The sequence below is a fragment of the Salmo salar genome, chromosome 01, assembly GCF_965601325.2.
Source record: "Salmo salar chromosome 01, fSalSal1, whole genome shotgun sequence".
NCBI lineage: Eukaryota > Metazoa > Chordata > Actinopteri > Salmoniformes > Salmonidae > Salmo > Salmo salar.
The window spans coordinates 140,128,044-140,143,222 of NC_138291.1; the positions used below are offsets into that span (position 1 = coordinate 140,128,044).

General features: G+C 43.0%; 1 protein-coding gene across 2 annotated transcripts in view; it reads left to right on the forward strand.

Annotated features, from left to right (window-relative positions):
- cwc27 (CWC27 spliceosome associated cyclophilin) overlaps positions 1 to 13,838 on the forward strand; it is a 56,397-nt gene extending 42,559 nt beyond the window's left edge. For both annotated transcript variants that reach the window (XM_014126933.3, XM_014126923.3), the window contains exons 12-14: positions 981 to 1,090; positions 1,447 to 1,559; positions 13,098 to 13,838. In XM_014126933.3, coding sequence (XP_013982408.1) covers positions 981 to 1,090; positions 1,447 to 1,559; positions 13,098 to 13,260 — 386 coding nt within the window. In that variant the 3' untranslated portion in view covers positions 13,261 to 13,838. The remainder of the gene's footprint in view (positions 1 to 980; positions 1,091 to 1,446; positions 1,560 to 13,097) is intronic.
- Positions 13,839 to 15,179: the final 1,341 nt, after the last annotated feature.

Below are 15,179 nucleotides of genomic sequence, written 5' to 3' on the forward strand. Positions count from 1 at the left end.
TGTGTGGCCAAAGACGGCATTGGCACTTGGATTGGAACCGGTGCTATGGTCAGATGACATGAAAATAGAGCTCTTTGGTCACCACACTAGTGATGGGTTTGGTGTCAAAATAAGGATGCATTAGCAGAAAAGAACCCCATACCTAATGTAAAATATGGTGATGGATTAAGGGCACTACATTCTACAGTGTTTTGATGTTGTATTCTGTATCCTCACTTGGAAAATTACTACGGTTAATTTCAGTGTCCAGATAATGAATGAAAGTATTAAGTAGACCTACTACTGTGCTTCTGTAAGTATTGTTGTGCTTCAATAATACATGGTATATTCACTTATTTGAGACAAAAATGTAGAGCCACTTGGTTTTCTCATTTAAACGCTCCTTGCCCAGAGGTATACTTTCCCTGAGCAGTCTCCATCCAGTCTCAAGGCTGAAGTTGAAGAATTCAGCTTTTTTTTTGTTTTGCATTGGGAACATTTACAATATGTTGGTTGTGGCTGGCTCTTACGCAGAGCAGAAAGAGAGGGGTCTCATGGCAGAAAGAAAGGGGTTTCCTTGTTAAACTTTGAGCCCATCAGTCATCCTGCTGGATCTGTTAGCCATGCAGTAGTGGATCTTTCCCTCAAATCAGCTCAATTCAGTTTGTTTTTGTCACTCTGACCCGATGACGGGTCCCTCTCTCTGAGCTGATCTTACTAATGACGAGGCAGCGCTTCAGATGGTTTTTACATGTTGGATGTTTTTTCCTCTGCATTGTGTCTGATAGTGTTTTTTGATATTGTCACTGCTTAATGTGATACATTAACTAGGCTAACTGTAAATTAACTGCTAAATAACTAACTGTATTAACTTCCTGTAGAAGACAAAAAGTCAGACAGACAGCGGGGCCAATGCCTTAGTATATCCAAGTTTGCTAACCGACGATTAACTAACAATTAACTGACTGTTAACTAACTAGTACCTTACTGCGTCCCTATAGAAGAGAAGAAGCCAGGCAGCGAGGCAGTGGCGGAGTACCTGGAGGGCAAGAAGAAATATGAAGACATGAGGAAACAGAAACTGAAGAAGGGATCCAGCAGAGAAGCACAGGTAACAGAGGAGTCATTACTCAAAACTGTGTCAGTTGTCATTTACTTTCTACACATATTACATTTGAGTCATTTAGCAGACGCTCTTATCCAGAGCCACTTTCAGTATTTAGTGCGTACATTTCCGTACTGGTCCTCATTGAGGTCAGTTGGAGCTCTGGGATTATAGAGTGTTGATGACATTAATGATGACGTCTTTCAGTCAAACGCATATAAATTACCAGCAGTGCATTTTTCTTCTTGATACAACAGGGGGTTGAGGTGAAAGTCTGAGACTTAGATGAGCGTTAGATCTTAAGATTTTGTTTTGTTAGTGACCCAGATCTCCCAGTGACCGTTAAGCTGATTGTCTTGTAGACAATGGCGCTGCTGGACCGATTCAAGTCCAAGCTGTCTTCAGCCATCACTGAGACCTCCGAGGCCCCTGAGGAGGCCCCTGAGGAGCTGGCAGAGGACGACGACAAAGGATGGTACGTTATGTTTAGCGTTCTGGCGGTCATGATATTTTGTCAGCCAGTGATTGTCATGCAAATGACTGCCGGTCTCAAGGTAATTGGCCGTTAATTAACATAAAATATCCCAGACATTTAGCATCTCCGGGCTTCCACACATAGCCTACAAGCCAATGATGTGGACCTTTTGGAACATCTACATTTGAAAAAGTTTAATAAATCCATTTAATATAGCCTACAGGACGACTCAGATTTGAAGAAAATGTACCCTATTTCAGAAGAACAGAATAGCATATTCTGAGTCGTCCTTATGTTAGACCCTGATCTGGCTATGCCATATGGCTGTGGGCTACACTAGTTAATTTAGCAGGCAATATTTGCTTATAATCCTGTGGCATTATTTTATGGTAAGAAGAATACAATAGAACATAGCTGAATAAAATAAAGGATATTGTTCCCCAAATGATTTACGAGGAAGTTCACACATGCGACTATTCTCTGTTGAGTGTTTAACAAAGAAACAGTTCCTCCTATATGCTTCATTTAGAGTTATTTATGCAACTTTAGTTGCGATACAAACTCTCTTTAAGGGTTGATCTGAGCGTTCGGTCCTAACAACAGCAGTCAAGCACCCAAGCTAACTGGCTAACGTTTGTGTACTTCCAGACACAAATGAGAGAACAGCTCACTGACCATTTTACTCGCCCTAGCAGAACTGGTTAGGTTGTTTTCATGTTATCCAGAGCTTGCAACAATTGACTTTTTTTTGTTGTTGTCATGGTTTACTGACACCGGCCATATTTAACAGGTTTTGAGCGTTCGTAAATTTCGTCAGTTATTCAGAGTGAATTTACCAGCTACGTCTATCAACAGTTGTCGCAGTGCCATTCTATTGAAATGGTTACTTGCAAAGTGGAGTCTTCTGTTAACATGTCGCTAGCTCGCTAGGTAAACAATGAACCATAATTCGAACTCATGACATTACTACCCTGCATTAATCTGCAGGTAGCTAACCAACCAGGTTATAACGAGCAAAGAAAATGGCTCTGAGATCCAAATAATAAGATCATACACGTAACGTTAGCTAGCGAGCCAGCCAGCTAATGTTAGCTAGCTAGCTAACAGTACACTTTACACTTTAACTTGAAATGAAAATGACTTTCTGCCAAATTGGAAACGTGTAATATCTGAAAATGTAGCTAGCAGTGACATTCTATTGAAATTAATACTTACATAGTGGAGTCTTTTGTTAAGACATGTAGCTAGCTAAACAATGAACCATAATCCCAAATCATGATTATGGAGAGCAACACTTATGCAGTTCTACTACACAATATATATTTAAAAAAACAGGATTACCTACATATACTGACCAGCTCAAAAAGACAGAAGAGTGCTATAAGGCAGACCAATCCGAACTCCTGTCTCGGCATGTCCAGCCATTCATTATCTCAGCCAATCATAGCTAGCGGGAAGGTTGCTGGCTTTTTCTGTGGCTAAACCAACTAGGCTCATAATTGAACAATTGTATTCGTATTTACAGATGGCATACACATTTGTTATTAAGGCACATGAAAGTTCACATGTTCCAGAATGCATTTCTGCCCAAAAAACACATTATGATAAAAAAATAAGTTTTAGTTCAAATGGCTCTCCTGTGAAGTAGTGACCCGCGACATACGCCTAGTTTCCTGAAACGAGTCACAAATATCTACATAAATAAGACAGATCTTGCTTCTGTTGCCTGTTTTGTTTGTTTTAATATATAACAGCAATATGTTGGATAAAGCAATTTCACAGATTTGGCTATTTTTAGATTTTGCTATGCTGTAATAAAGGCTTTACAAACGTTTTTCATTTGAACAGACTGGTATTACTTACAATTTATTTAGTGTTGTTTACACTGTTCCCAACAGGCAGAAAAATAATACTGTAATCTAACAGCACCTTTTTGTCACACATAATATGCACGCAGGTCTCGCTACTAGTTTTAACACAGTGTGACCATCGGGTTCTTTCTTGAGTCATTTTTGTGTCTCCATTATTTAATCAAACAAGCTCAGTGCATATGTAGTTGATTTTATTCAAACACACGGTCTGTCAGGACGACTCTCGATCAACCAAGATTTTTCTTTAGTCGGGAACAGCCTTACTTGCAATAAGTCCTAAGCAAAGTGTCCCACTGGGCACAGAAGTCAGTTCAACATCTAGTTTTGATTTACATTTGGATGAGTTGTCAACTAACGTGAATTCAACCTGAAATCAACAAAAAATGTCACCATGTCATTGGATTTAGGTTAAAAGTTGGGGATAAAAACACGAAATGCCCTTACGTCAAGGACTTTTTGCAGATCCAACCAGTTTTCCACGTTGATTCAACGTCATGACATTGATGGAATAGGGTGCCATTCAGGACGAGCCCTACTGTTGTTACCAGTCTTAGTGGGCCAGCCAGAGCAGCCCATCCACCATCCATCCACCCCCCCCCCCATCCTGTAACAGATATGTTATGTCTGTTAATGGCCAGTCATAACACAGGCCCGAGGAGCTGCTCCTTAACGACTTGACACACTGCTGAACTTCATACAGTGGACCAACACACTCTGACTGCTCTAGATTACATACAGTGCATTCGGAAAGTATTCAGACCCCTTGACTTTTTCCACATTTTGATTCGTTACAGCCTTTTTCTAAACCGGATTAAGTCTATTTTTTCCCTCATCAATCTGCACACAATACCCCATAATGACAAAGCAAAAACTGGGTTTTAGAAATGTTCGCAAATTTATCAAATGAAAAAAACGATCACATTTACATAAGTATTCAGACCCTTTACTCAGTACTTTGTTGAAGCACCTTTGGCAGCGATTACAGCCTCGAGTCTTCTTGGGTATGACGCTACAAGCTTGGCACACCTATATTTGGGGAGTTTCTCCTATTCTTCTCTGCAGATCCTCTCAAGCTCTGTCAGGTTGGATGGGGAGCGTTGCTGCGCCGCTATTTTCAGATCTCTCCAAAGATATTCAATTGGGTTCAAGGTCAGGCTCTGTCTGGGCCACTCAAGGATTCAGAAACTTGTCCCGCTGCCACAACCATGCTTCACTGTAGATAGAGATGGTGCCAGGTTTCCTCCAGACGTGACATTCAGGCCAAAGAGTTCAATCTTGGTTTCGTTAAACCAGAGAATCTTGTTTCTCATGGTCTCAGAGTCTTTAGGTGCCTTTTGGCAAACTCCAAGCAGGCTGTCATGTACCTTTACTCGGGAGTGGCTTCCGTCTGGCCACTCTACCATAAAGGCCTGATTGGTGGAGTGCTGCAGAGATGGTTGTCCTTCTGGAAGGGTCTCCCATCTCGACAGAGGAACTCTAGAGCTCTGTCAGACTGACCATCGGTTTCTTGGTCACCCCCCTGACCAAGGCCCTTCTCCCCTGATTGTTCAGTTTGGCCGGGCGACCAGCTCTAGGAACAGTCTTGATGGTTACGAACTTCTTTCATTTAAGAATGATGGAGGCCTTCAGAGCTGCTGAAATGTTTTGGTACCCTTCCCCATATCTGTGCCTTGACACAATCCTGTCTCGGAGCTCTTTGACAATTCCTTCGACATGGCTTGATTTCAGCTCTGACATGCACTGTCAGCTGTGGGACCTTATATAAACAGGTGTGTGCCTTACCAAATCATGTCCAATCAATGGAATTGACCACAGGTGAACTACAATCGAGTTGTAGAAACATCTCAAGGATGATCAATGGAAACAGGATGCACCTGAGCTCAATTTTGAGTCTCATAGCAAAGAGTCTGAATACTTATGTAAATAAGGCATTTCTGTTTTTTTTTATTTTAAATTTATACATTTGCAAAACTTTCTGAACCTGTTTTCGCTTTGTCATTATGGGGTATTGTGTGTTGGTTGATGAGGGGGAAAAAAATGTATTTAATCAATTGAAAACAGTCAAGGGATCTGAATACTTTCCGAATGCACTGTAGATGTAGCTATGGCCTGGGTGCCAGCCTTAGGTTTTAGTTTCCGTACTCAGAGAAACACAGACTGCCAGCCAGGTGAAAAGATTCCTCTAACATGGGCATGTTTATATCTCTCTTACTTTGACATTTTTTGTTTTGTCTTAGCAGGCTTGGCTCATTTTGTGTGTGTTTGTGTGTGTGTGTGTGCGACTACCTGTGTGTGTCTTCATGATTACGGATGTGTGTGTTGTAAAGGCCGTTCCCGACCTTCGGCACAGCTCTACAGTAATAGTGGATGCCACTTTGTCTACCATCTAGGCCTATACCAGGACTGAAGGGTTTGTCATCCCTAATGTGTGTTTTACACAAGACAACATTGGGTTGCCACTGTGTAAGAAACTCACACATTAGGAAGTATAGGGATGTTTCTGTAAGGTTTTAGTGCGTGCAGGCTGAAGCTATAGACTGTAATGTACACTACAGTTAGGAGGACACTGTTCAGTACTGTAGTCTGTTGGCTCGCACCGCTCCTTCTGTCAGACAAATCAGATGCATATGGAATTCCATTTTTTTCTCCCCCGGCCGGTCACATTTATGGTCTATTTCGGTTCTATTTTTCAATTTGATTACCTCCTCAAGATGGATTGTGTTTTGACGTTTCTCCTCTCTGCTGCTGATGTGTTTTCAACGTCCTGCTGTGTCCTGACCAGAACAGAGAGCCTCACCGCAGTACTGACGACTCACTGAGAGCGAGATGCAGAGACACGGATGGAGAGGGAGGGAGGGCAAGCTCCAGCCTACAGGAAACAAGCTAGCTAACACATTGCCCTGTGGAGCGGCTCCTGCTGGGAGTTAAAAACACAGCCGTGTGTCTGTGTATTGGCACCTGACGCCGTGCCAATACTTCAGATATACCAGTTTATTGAAGGCAATGAAGACAGCAGTGTGTATGTGTGCGTGTTTTCAGAGCCTGGTCTCTCTGCCGTTTCCCTCAGTGGGCAGACAGAGCCACAGTCAGGAAATCAGCTTTTACATCGTGTTTTCCTCTCCCATTCTGATTTTCACCAACAGACTTCTGAGTCTCCCTCTCAGACCTCAATATGTAGAGAGCGAGAGAGAGTCAGAGGGCTGAAATGAATCCCATGTGTTTGAACTTCGAGGAAAGTGTCTGTGTGAGAGATTTAGAATAACAAAACCTGTAGTTGCTATTAGTCTCAGCCAGCCAGGCCCCCAGCTCAGTCTCACTGTTTGGCCCCCGCCAGCCAGCTAGGTATGAGACAGGAGGAGGAGGAGGGAAGACAGGGGCACAGTAGCCTAGCAGTCCCAGTCTGTGTCCCAAAAGGCACCCCGGGTCCCAAATGGTGCCCAGGGCTCTGGTAAGAAGTAGTGCACTATATAGGGAATAGGGTGTCATTTGGGCTGCAGACCTAATCTAGAACAACACCCCGCCAGCCACGCACTAGCGTAGGATGTCTGTGCCACTCTGCGAGCTCTGGTACAGGAACTATTGGGTTACTACAGGTCAGACTCCCCAAGTCAAGTCTGGGCCAGGGGACTGTAAACTATTCCGTCTGGGTCTACAAACTTTATACTTTCTAGATCGCTCTGCTAACACACACACACACACACACACACACACACACACACACACACACACACACACACACACACACACACACACACACACACACACACTCCAATAAGCCAGCCATAGAGCCCCTGTCGCCCACCCCCACCCCTCCCTCTTTCCTCCCTCTTTTCAGAAAGCGAAAGAAAAACAAATGGAGGAAAGGCTTCTGCGTTCTGAGGCTTCTGGGTAGAGAGTGGGTTTGATAAGCAGACTGGAGCGCTGAATGGTGGGAGCCCAGAGCCTGGCACACATACACGTATACAGTGCCTTCAGAAAGTATTCACACCACTTTACTTTTTCCACATTTTGTTGTTACAAAGTGAAATAAAAATGTATTTCATTGTCACTTCTATTCACTCTGTCATTTAGGTTAGTATTTTGGAGTAACTACAGAGTTGTTGATCCATCCTCAGTTTTTTCCTATAACAGCCATTAAACTGTAACTGTTTTAAAGTCACCGTTGGCTTCATGGTGAAATCCCTGAGCAGTTTCCTTTCTCTCCGGCAACTGAGTTAGGGAGGACACCTGTATCTTTGTAGTGACTGGGTGTATTGATTCACCATCCAAAGTGTAATTAATAACTTCACCATGCTCAAAGGGATATTTAATGTCTGCTCTTTTTTTTTTACCCATCTACCAATAGGTGCCCTTTGTGAGGCATTGGAAAACCTCCATAGTCTTTGGCGTTGCATCTGTGTTTGAAATTCACTGTTCAACTGAGGGACCTTACAGATACTTGTATGTGTGGGGTACAGAGATGGGGTAGTCATTCAAAAAATCTTGTTAAACACTATTATTGCACACAGAGTGAATCCATGCAATTTATTATGTGACTTCTTAAGCACATTTTTACTCCTGAGCTTATTTAGGCTTGCCATAACAAAGGTGTTGAATACTTATTGACTCAAGACATTTGAACTGTTAATTTTGTGTTAATTTGCAAACATTTAGAAAAACATCATTCCACCTTGACATTATGGGGTATTGTGTGTAGATTATTGACACAAAATCCCAATTTAATCAGTTTTAAATTCAGGCTGTAACACAACAAAATGTGGAAAAAGTCAAGGGGTGTGAATACTTCCTGAAGGCACTGTGTGTATACATATATATACACACACACACACACACACACACACACACACATACACACACTGTTCTGTAGTCTGGGCAATGAGGCTATGTTCCTGTCATCACTGAGACTGCTAGACAAATTATGGTAGCGGTCCGCCTCGCACTGCAGGACTCCTCAGTCTGCCAGAGTAGAGCCACCATGACATCCTGGATGAGCTGTCACTACTACTGCCCAGTTCACATGAACACAGGAGGGGGGGACTGCAGAGCACACACACATGCTTTACCTATGTACCCAGGCAGACTAAAAGGCAGACAAACACATAAGGCTGCACGATTCTCTCTCCCTCTATCTTCTTTAGGCCGCTTCCCAATCCTACGCACTTCAAGCCCCGCCCCCATGTCACTCTCCTTGTGCTCGGGAATTCACTCTGCCTCCATTGACCAAACCACAGTGTGCAGTCTACAGATTTTTCCAAACAAGAACTACAGTAGGCAGCGTTCCACTTTTGCTTCTTAACATAAATCAACATTTCTATATTTGACTATTCGCTTGTGTAACTTGCTCTCTGCAACACGCTACTTAGTTGGTCTTAGCAAGCTGCAAATGTGTCCGTATCTCACTAGATTTAGCTAGCTAGCTAACAATTAGCATTAGGAGCTAAACCACATTTTTGCTAGCTAAGTCCAGTGAGATACGGCAAATCTTGCTAGCAAACTTTTACTCTAATACAGGCCGGAATCCGTGGTGGGGTGCAACAGCTTGTTTCTTAATCAGAGAGGACAAGGCGAAGAATGTTCTCAAATCTTTGTCTGAACGTACATATCTAATTAGGGTTGCCTAGGAAACACTGACCAACACTTTGGTTCCTACTCTGTCACAACCATCTCCTCCCATATTTTTTTAATTTGTTTTTATGCCAACCTAAACTGCATTCCAAGCGTCCACCGTATTCCAACCATGAAATTAGAATTATCATTCTATTTCTATGATTCCAACAGTTTTTCCAAGTGTTTTGATCTATATATACGCAAGTAAAATTGCAGTATTTGGTACAAAAATTGCAAATGGATATGTTGCCCATATTGTGCAGCCCTACACATACACTGAGTGTATAAAACTTTATGAACACCTGCTTTTTCCATGACATAGACTGACCAGGTGAAAGCTATGATGTCACTTGTTAAATCCACTTCAATCTGTGTAGATGAAAGAGAGGAGACAGGCTAAAGAAGGATTTTTAAGCCTTGAGACAATTGAGACATTGATTGTGTATTTGTGCGAGGGTGAATGAGCAAGACAAAAGATTCAAGTGCCTTTTGAACGGGGTATGGTAGTAGGTGCCAGGCACACCGGTTTGTGTCAAGCACTGCAACGTTGCTGGGTTTTTCACGCTCAAGAATGGTCCACCACCCAAAGGACATTCAGCCAACTTGACACAACTGTGGGAAGCATTGGCGTCAACATGGGCCAGCATCCCTGTGAAACACTTTCAACACCTTGTAGAGTCCATGCCCGACGAATTGAGGCTGTTCTGAGGGCAAAGGGGGTGTAAACTCAATATTAGGAAGGTGTTCTTAATGTTTTGTACGCTCAGTGTATATATAATATGCCATTTAGCAGATGTTTTTATGCTCTACCAACTGAGCTACCAAGGACCACTATATACACACGCTTCACCGAAGCACATGGGCAGACACACACACATAGACACACACAGACAAGCCATCTGACAAAAATACACTCATACTGTACACTTAGCTTCGCACACAGACTCAAGTGCACACTCAGACACACGCCATCCAACACACACATACAAGGAGGACACCCATTTCAATGTGATCTTAGTGGCTGATTAAAGGGGATCTGTCCCTAGGACCAAACAGCAGAACTCGTATGGCAATAAGTTGGCTTATATTCTATTACTATAGAACGTTGGTTATGTAAGTATTACCCCAGCTTGTCTGTTTTTCCATTGTCCGATTCGGACGGGATTAGTTTTTATGAAATTGCTGCCTGTAAATCTTTTAAATGTTTTTATGTACTGTTATGATGGAAGACTGGAGGCTGTTCTAGACATGAAGGGTGCAAATTCAAATAGTTCACCTAATTTCAGCTTATATGACAAAACAAGCGATGTGTAGAGATTCATTGTACCATCTAAACCGCTGAAATACACTATATATACAAAAGTATGTCGACACTCCTTCAAATTAGTGGATTTGGCTATTTCAGCCACACCTGTTGCTGACAGGTGTATAAAGTCGAGCACACCACCATGCAATCTCCGTAGACAAATGTTGGCAGTAGAATGGCCTTGCTGAAGAGCTCAGTGACTTTTAACCTTTTAACCTGTCATAGGATGCCACCTTTCCAACAAGTCAGTTCGTCAAATTTTTGCCCTGCTAGAGCTGCCCCAGTCAACTGCAAGTGCTGTTATTTTGAGGTGGAAACATCTAGGAGCAACAACAGCTCAGCCACGAAGTGGTAGGCCACACAAGCTCACAGAACGGGACCGCTGAAGCGCATAGCGCGTAAAAATCATCTGTCCTCGGTTGCAACACTCACTACCGAGTTCCAAACTGCCACTGGAAGCATTGTCAGCACAATAAGTGTTCGTCGGGAGCTTCATGAAATGGGTTTCCATGGCCGAGCAGCCGCACGCAAGCCTAAGATCACCATGTGCAATGCCAAGCGTCGGCTGGAGTAGTGTAAAGCTTGCCGCCATTGGACTCTGGAGCAGTGGAAATGTGTTCTCTGGAATGATGAATCACGCTTCACCATCTGGCAGTCCGACAAACAAATCTGGGTTTGGTGGATGCCAGGAGAACGCTACCTGCCCAAATGCATAGTTCCAACTGTAAAGTTTGGAGGAGGAGGAGTAATGGTCTGGGGCTGTTTTTCATGATTTGGGCTAGACCCCTTAGTTCCAGTGAAGGGAAATCTTAACACTACAGCATACAATGACATTCTAGACGATTCTGTGCTTCCAACTTTGTGGCAACTGTTTAGGGAAGGCCCTTTCCTGTTTCAGCATGACAATACCTCTGTGCACAAAGCTTGGTCCATACAGAAATATTTTGAGATCGGTGTGGAAGAACTTGACTGGCCTGCACAGAGTCCTGACCTCAACCCCATTGAACAGGGGGCCTAATCGCCCAACAGCAGTGCCCTACCTCACTAATGCTCTTGTGGCTGAATGGAAGCAAGTCCCTGCAGCAATGTTCCAACATCTAGTGAAAAGCCTTCCCAGAAGAGTGGAGGCTGTTCTAGCAGCAAAGGGAGGAACAACTCCATATGAATGCCCATGATTTTGGAATGAGATGTTCGACAAGCAGGTGTCCACATACTTTTGACCATGTAGTGTATTTCAACTTGTCTAGGAATAGCCTAATATTGTCTTTCAGTTAGGAGAAAGTATAAATAGTATCAATAAGAACCATGAACTGTATGCAGACATTTAATTAACTGATGTATTCGGCAATTTATCAATTCATTGGCGCACTATCATTTACTTAATATTTTAAAAAAGACAAATAGTCACTGGGAACGTTGATATATGACAAAACAGATAACTCATCTGTAGGCTACGTGCATAGGACTTTGTTTTCATAACACTTTGTACATAGCTCTTTGCATCAATTTGTTCTCATGTTCTTGCCCAAACTGGGTGCAGCATTGTAAAACTCTATAATATCCGTCATAACACAGTGATGACAATTCACACTAGATAAATATTCTCAAAGGACCTGGGAGTTTGTCCAAAAAAACGGTAGGTTTTTGGTGCTGGAATACTACCTTCCCGCCAAGTAAAAATGATAGATATGGGAGATTCGGACAAGATAGGGCTTTAACTAACTATCTGTAATAGTAGTACATCACTGTAATAGCGCAAACAGTCAAAGAGATTTGGGCCTGAAGCTCTTCGTCTGGTTTGGCTTGGGCTCCGTCTCTCGGCTTCTGTGAATTGGTGATAGTATCTTCCCTTTTATCTTGTTTTTAATTCTCCGGGGGTTGCAGCTCCGTGACCCCTGGGTAACGCATGGCCTTCATCAGAACCCTCCAAACAGGTGTGGAGTGTCAAGACACTGTCAGAGCGTTATGCATGTAGCGCAAATCCCTCTGCGCCGGGCAGATGTGTCTGCGTGATGGACACCGGTGACCTGCCTCACCCCTCTTGAAGTCCTCTCTCTCTCTCTCTCCACTCTGCTGTCTCCCCGGGAATTCCTGCTCTCACTGTATCTATATACTGGGAGTTTGATCGATAACTGTTACACTGACACGCTTGGCCTATTAGGTAACATGTTAGGGGTTTTTCGTCAAAGTGTTGATAGAGGTTGAATCATGAAGACAGTTGCCTTTTTAAACCGAACACTCTTCAGATTCTGCCGTTCTCCCTTTTTGTCTGTTTTGCGGAGGTGCTGCTTGCTGCTAGTCCACAAAGGACAAAAGAACAGCCAAGGATGCTTCCAAATGCATATCAGTCATCTTCTTTCTCTTATTCCTATTCCTCCTCATCACGGACCTCCTCCTCATTTTCCTCCTCCTCCATCCTCTTCCTGCTCCTCCCTAAGAGAACAGAACATTTCAACCCTGTATTTTGTACCATGTTTTTATTCTTACACAAATGTGATAAGGGCACGTGTTTCTGTGTTGCAGCCGTAGCCTATTCCTTTATCAGCAATACAATGCCATCACTCACCACCATGGCATCTTGATACCATAAATGCCTGTTGTGACAGAACACCGGCTTCAAAGGGAATGTGATTTTATTTGAATTGGAGAGGAACAGATGGAGAGATGGAGAGTTCCATATCAGTTGATGTGATTTACTGAGTTCACATCAGAGTGCTGTATTGCTGTTCTTTGAACCTCTTTCTCTGATTTTAGGATGGCCCATGTTCTCCAGTTTGACGAGCAAACCAGGAAAGTCAAGGATGCCAACATGCAGGACGAAGACACGTTTGAGATCTCCGATCCACGAAACCCCGTCAACAAACGGCGGAGAGAGGAGAGCAAGAAGATCATGAAGGAGAAGAAGGCCAAGAGGTGAGGGGTCAGGGATTAGGCATGGAGATTAACCCCAGCCATGTGACTGACCAGGCCTCTTCTCTCTTCCTCTCTAACCTACCACTTCAAAACAACTGTCTCTCCTGAGTGAACTTTGAACCTTGGAATGCCATGAACAACCAAAACAAAGATATTTCTGAGAAGCTGTTGGAATCCATTCACATCTGAACTAAGGGAACAGCTAACACAGGGCTAATGTGACTTCAGCCCATCAGGGTTATCCCTCATAAAAGGGAAACAAACGCACATGACCTGACAGCTATAGCTAATCTAAAACTATCCGTCATCAAGACATAGTGTCATTTTGAACTGGAATGTGAACCCACATTTCCAACAATAGGTTCATTTTCTGTCATCATACAGTACTGTATGTTGTGATTGCGGGAGTATTGGAAAGTAAAGGTGAAAAAGGTTGTGAAATGTTGAGAAATGCCCAGGTATCCAGGTAAAGTAGTAAGGGTGATGGATGATGGTCCAAGTCATTGATGTCAACATGTCTGATGACCAATGTTGTGAACATGTACTGATAATAAATTACATTTGTCATAAGACATAAATGCCTTTGATGTTTGCAGCTGTGTTTGTATTCCTCTCTGTGTTTGCTGTATTAAGAGCTCCTCGACCATTGGCTTGGGCAGGTGAGCTCAACATGGAGGATACACACGGGGATTTTCACGTGTCCAATTGTTTACTGTCTGTGGAGACGAGGAGAGGAACCCAACTTCGACTATTTACATTTGACATTTTACTCATTTAGCAGATGTTCTTATCCAGAGCGACTTACAGTTAGCGCATTCATCTTAAGGTAGCTAGGTGAGACAACCACATATCAAAGTTATAGTAAGCAACAGAAATGTCCTTAATAAAGCAGCTATCAGCAAAGTCAGTGCTGGTAAGCAAAGACAAGTGTGACTGTTCATGTAAGAAGGTCAACTACTGAGATGGAGAGGAAACCAGCACACCACCGTATGCTTTTGAGATTAAGGAAAGAAGATTATGAGAGGAAGTTACTTTAAACTACTGAGAGAGATCCACCCAGAATGTGTTATGAAAACCTTGACTATGGTGAGGAATGAGCAGTAAGCAGAAAGGGAGGAGAGACAATGGAACACAGTAGCTGCTGCAGTAGTTTCCCCATTACATTGATCTAAGGTCAGTTTAGCGTTGTTCCCCTATAGTTAATATCAGTATCTCAAGAGGGTAAGCTGATCCTGTATCTGTGCCCAAAGCCAACTTTTCCTCATATCTGATATAACAGCAGCTAAGTAGACAGAGCCAGCCAGTGTGACTTCACATGACTGGAATCATCAAAACAGCTCTCCAGCAGAAGTTGTGAAAACTGGTATTAAAGCTCGATTAAGTCCCTGACTCTGTCTTTATTTAAGCACCATAGGTGTATTCCAAATGGCATCCTTTTCCCCATATAGTGCACTACTTGTGACCAGGACCCGTATGGTTCTGGTCAAAAGTAGTCCACTATATAGGGTATAGGGTGAAATTTGGGATGCACATTGAGTCAGTCTGTAGGGCTTCCTCTCCTCTCTGTTCCAACCCTGTCAGTTAAAACAGTCAGGCAGGATATGATCTGCCTTCACCCAGCCATTTCACAGTCATTTCACCAGATTGACGCAAGGAGCACATAGCTGTGGTGAAATCGAACTAGTGACAATCGAACCTCCTTGCCTCTCTTTTTATGTATTGTTCCTTTCATACTCCAACTGAGAGCCATAGGCTCTGGTAAAATAGGGGGGTTCTGGTCATATGTCATAGTGTACTATATGGGGACTGCAATAGGGGGGTTCTGGTCATATGTCATAGTGTACTATATGGGGACTGCAATAGGGTGGTTCCGGTCAAAAGTAGTGCACTACACAAAGATTAGGGTGGCATTTGAGACTAGAC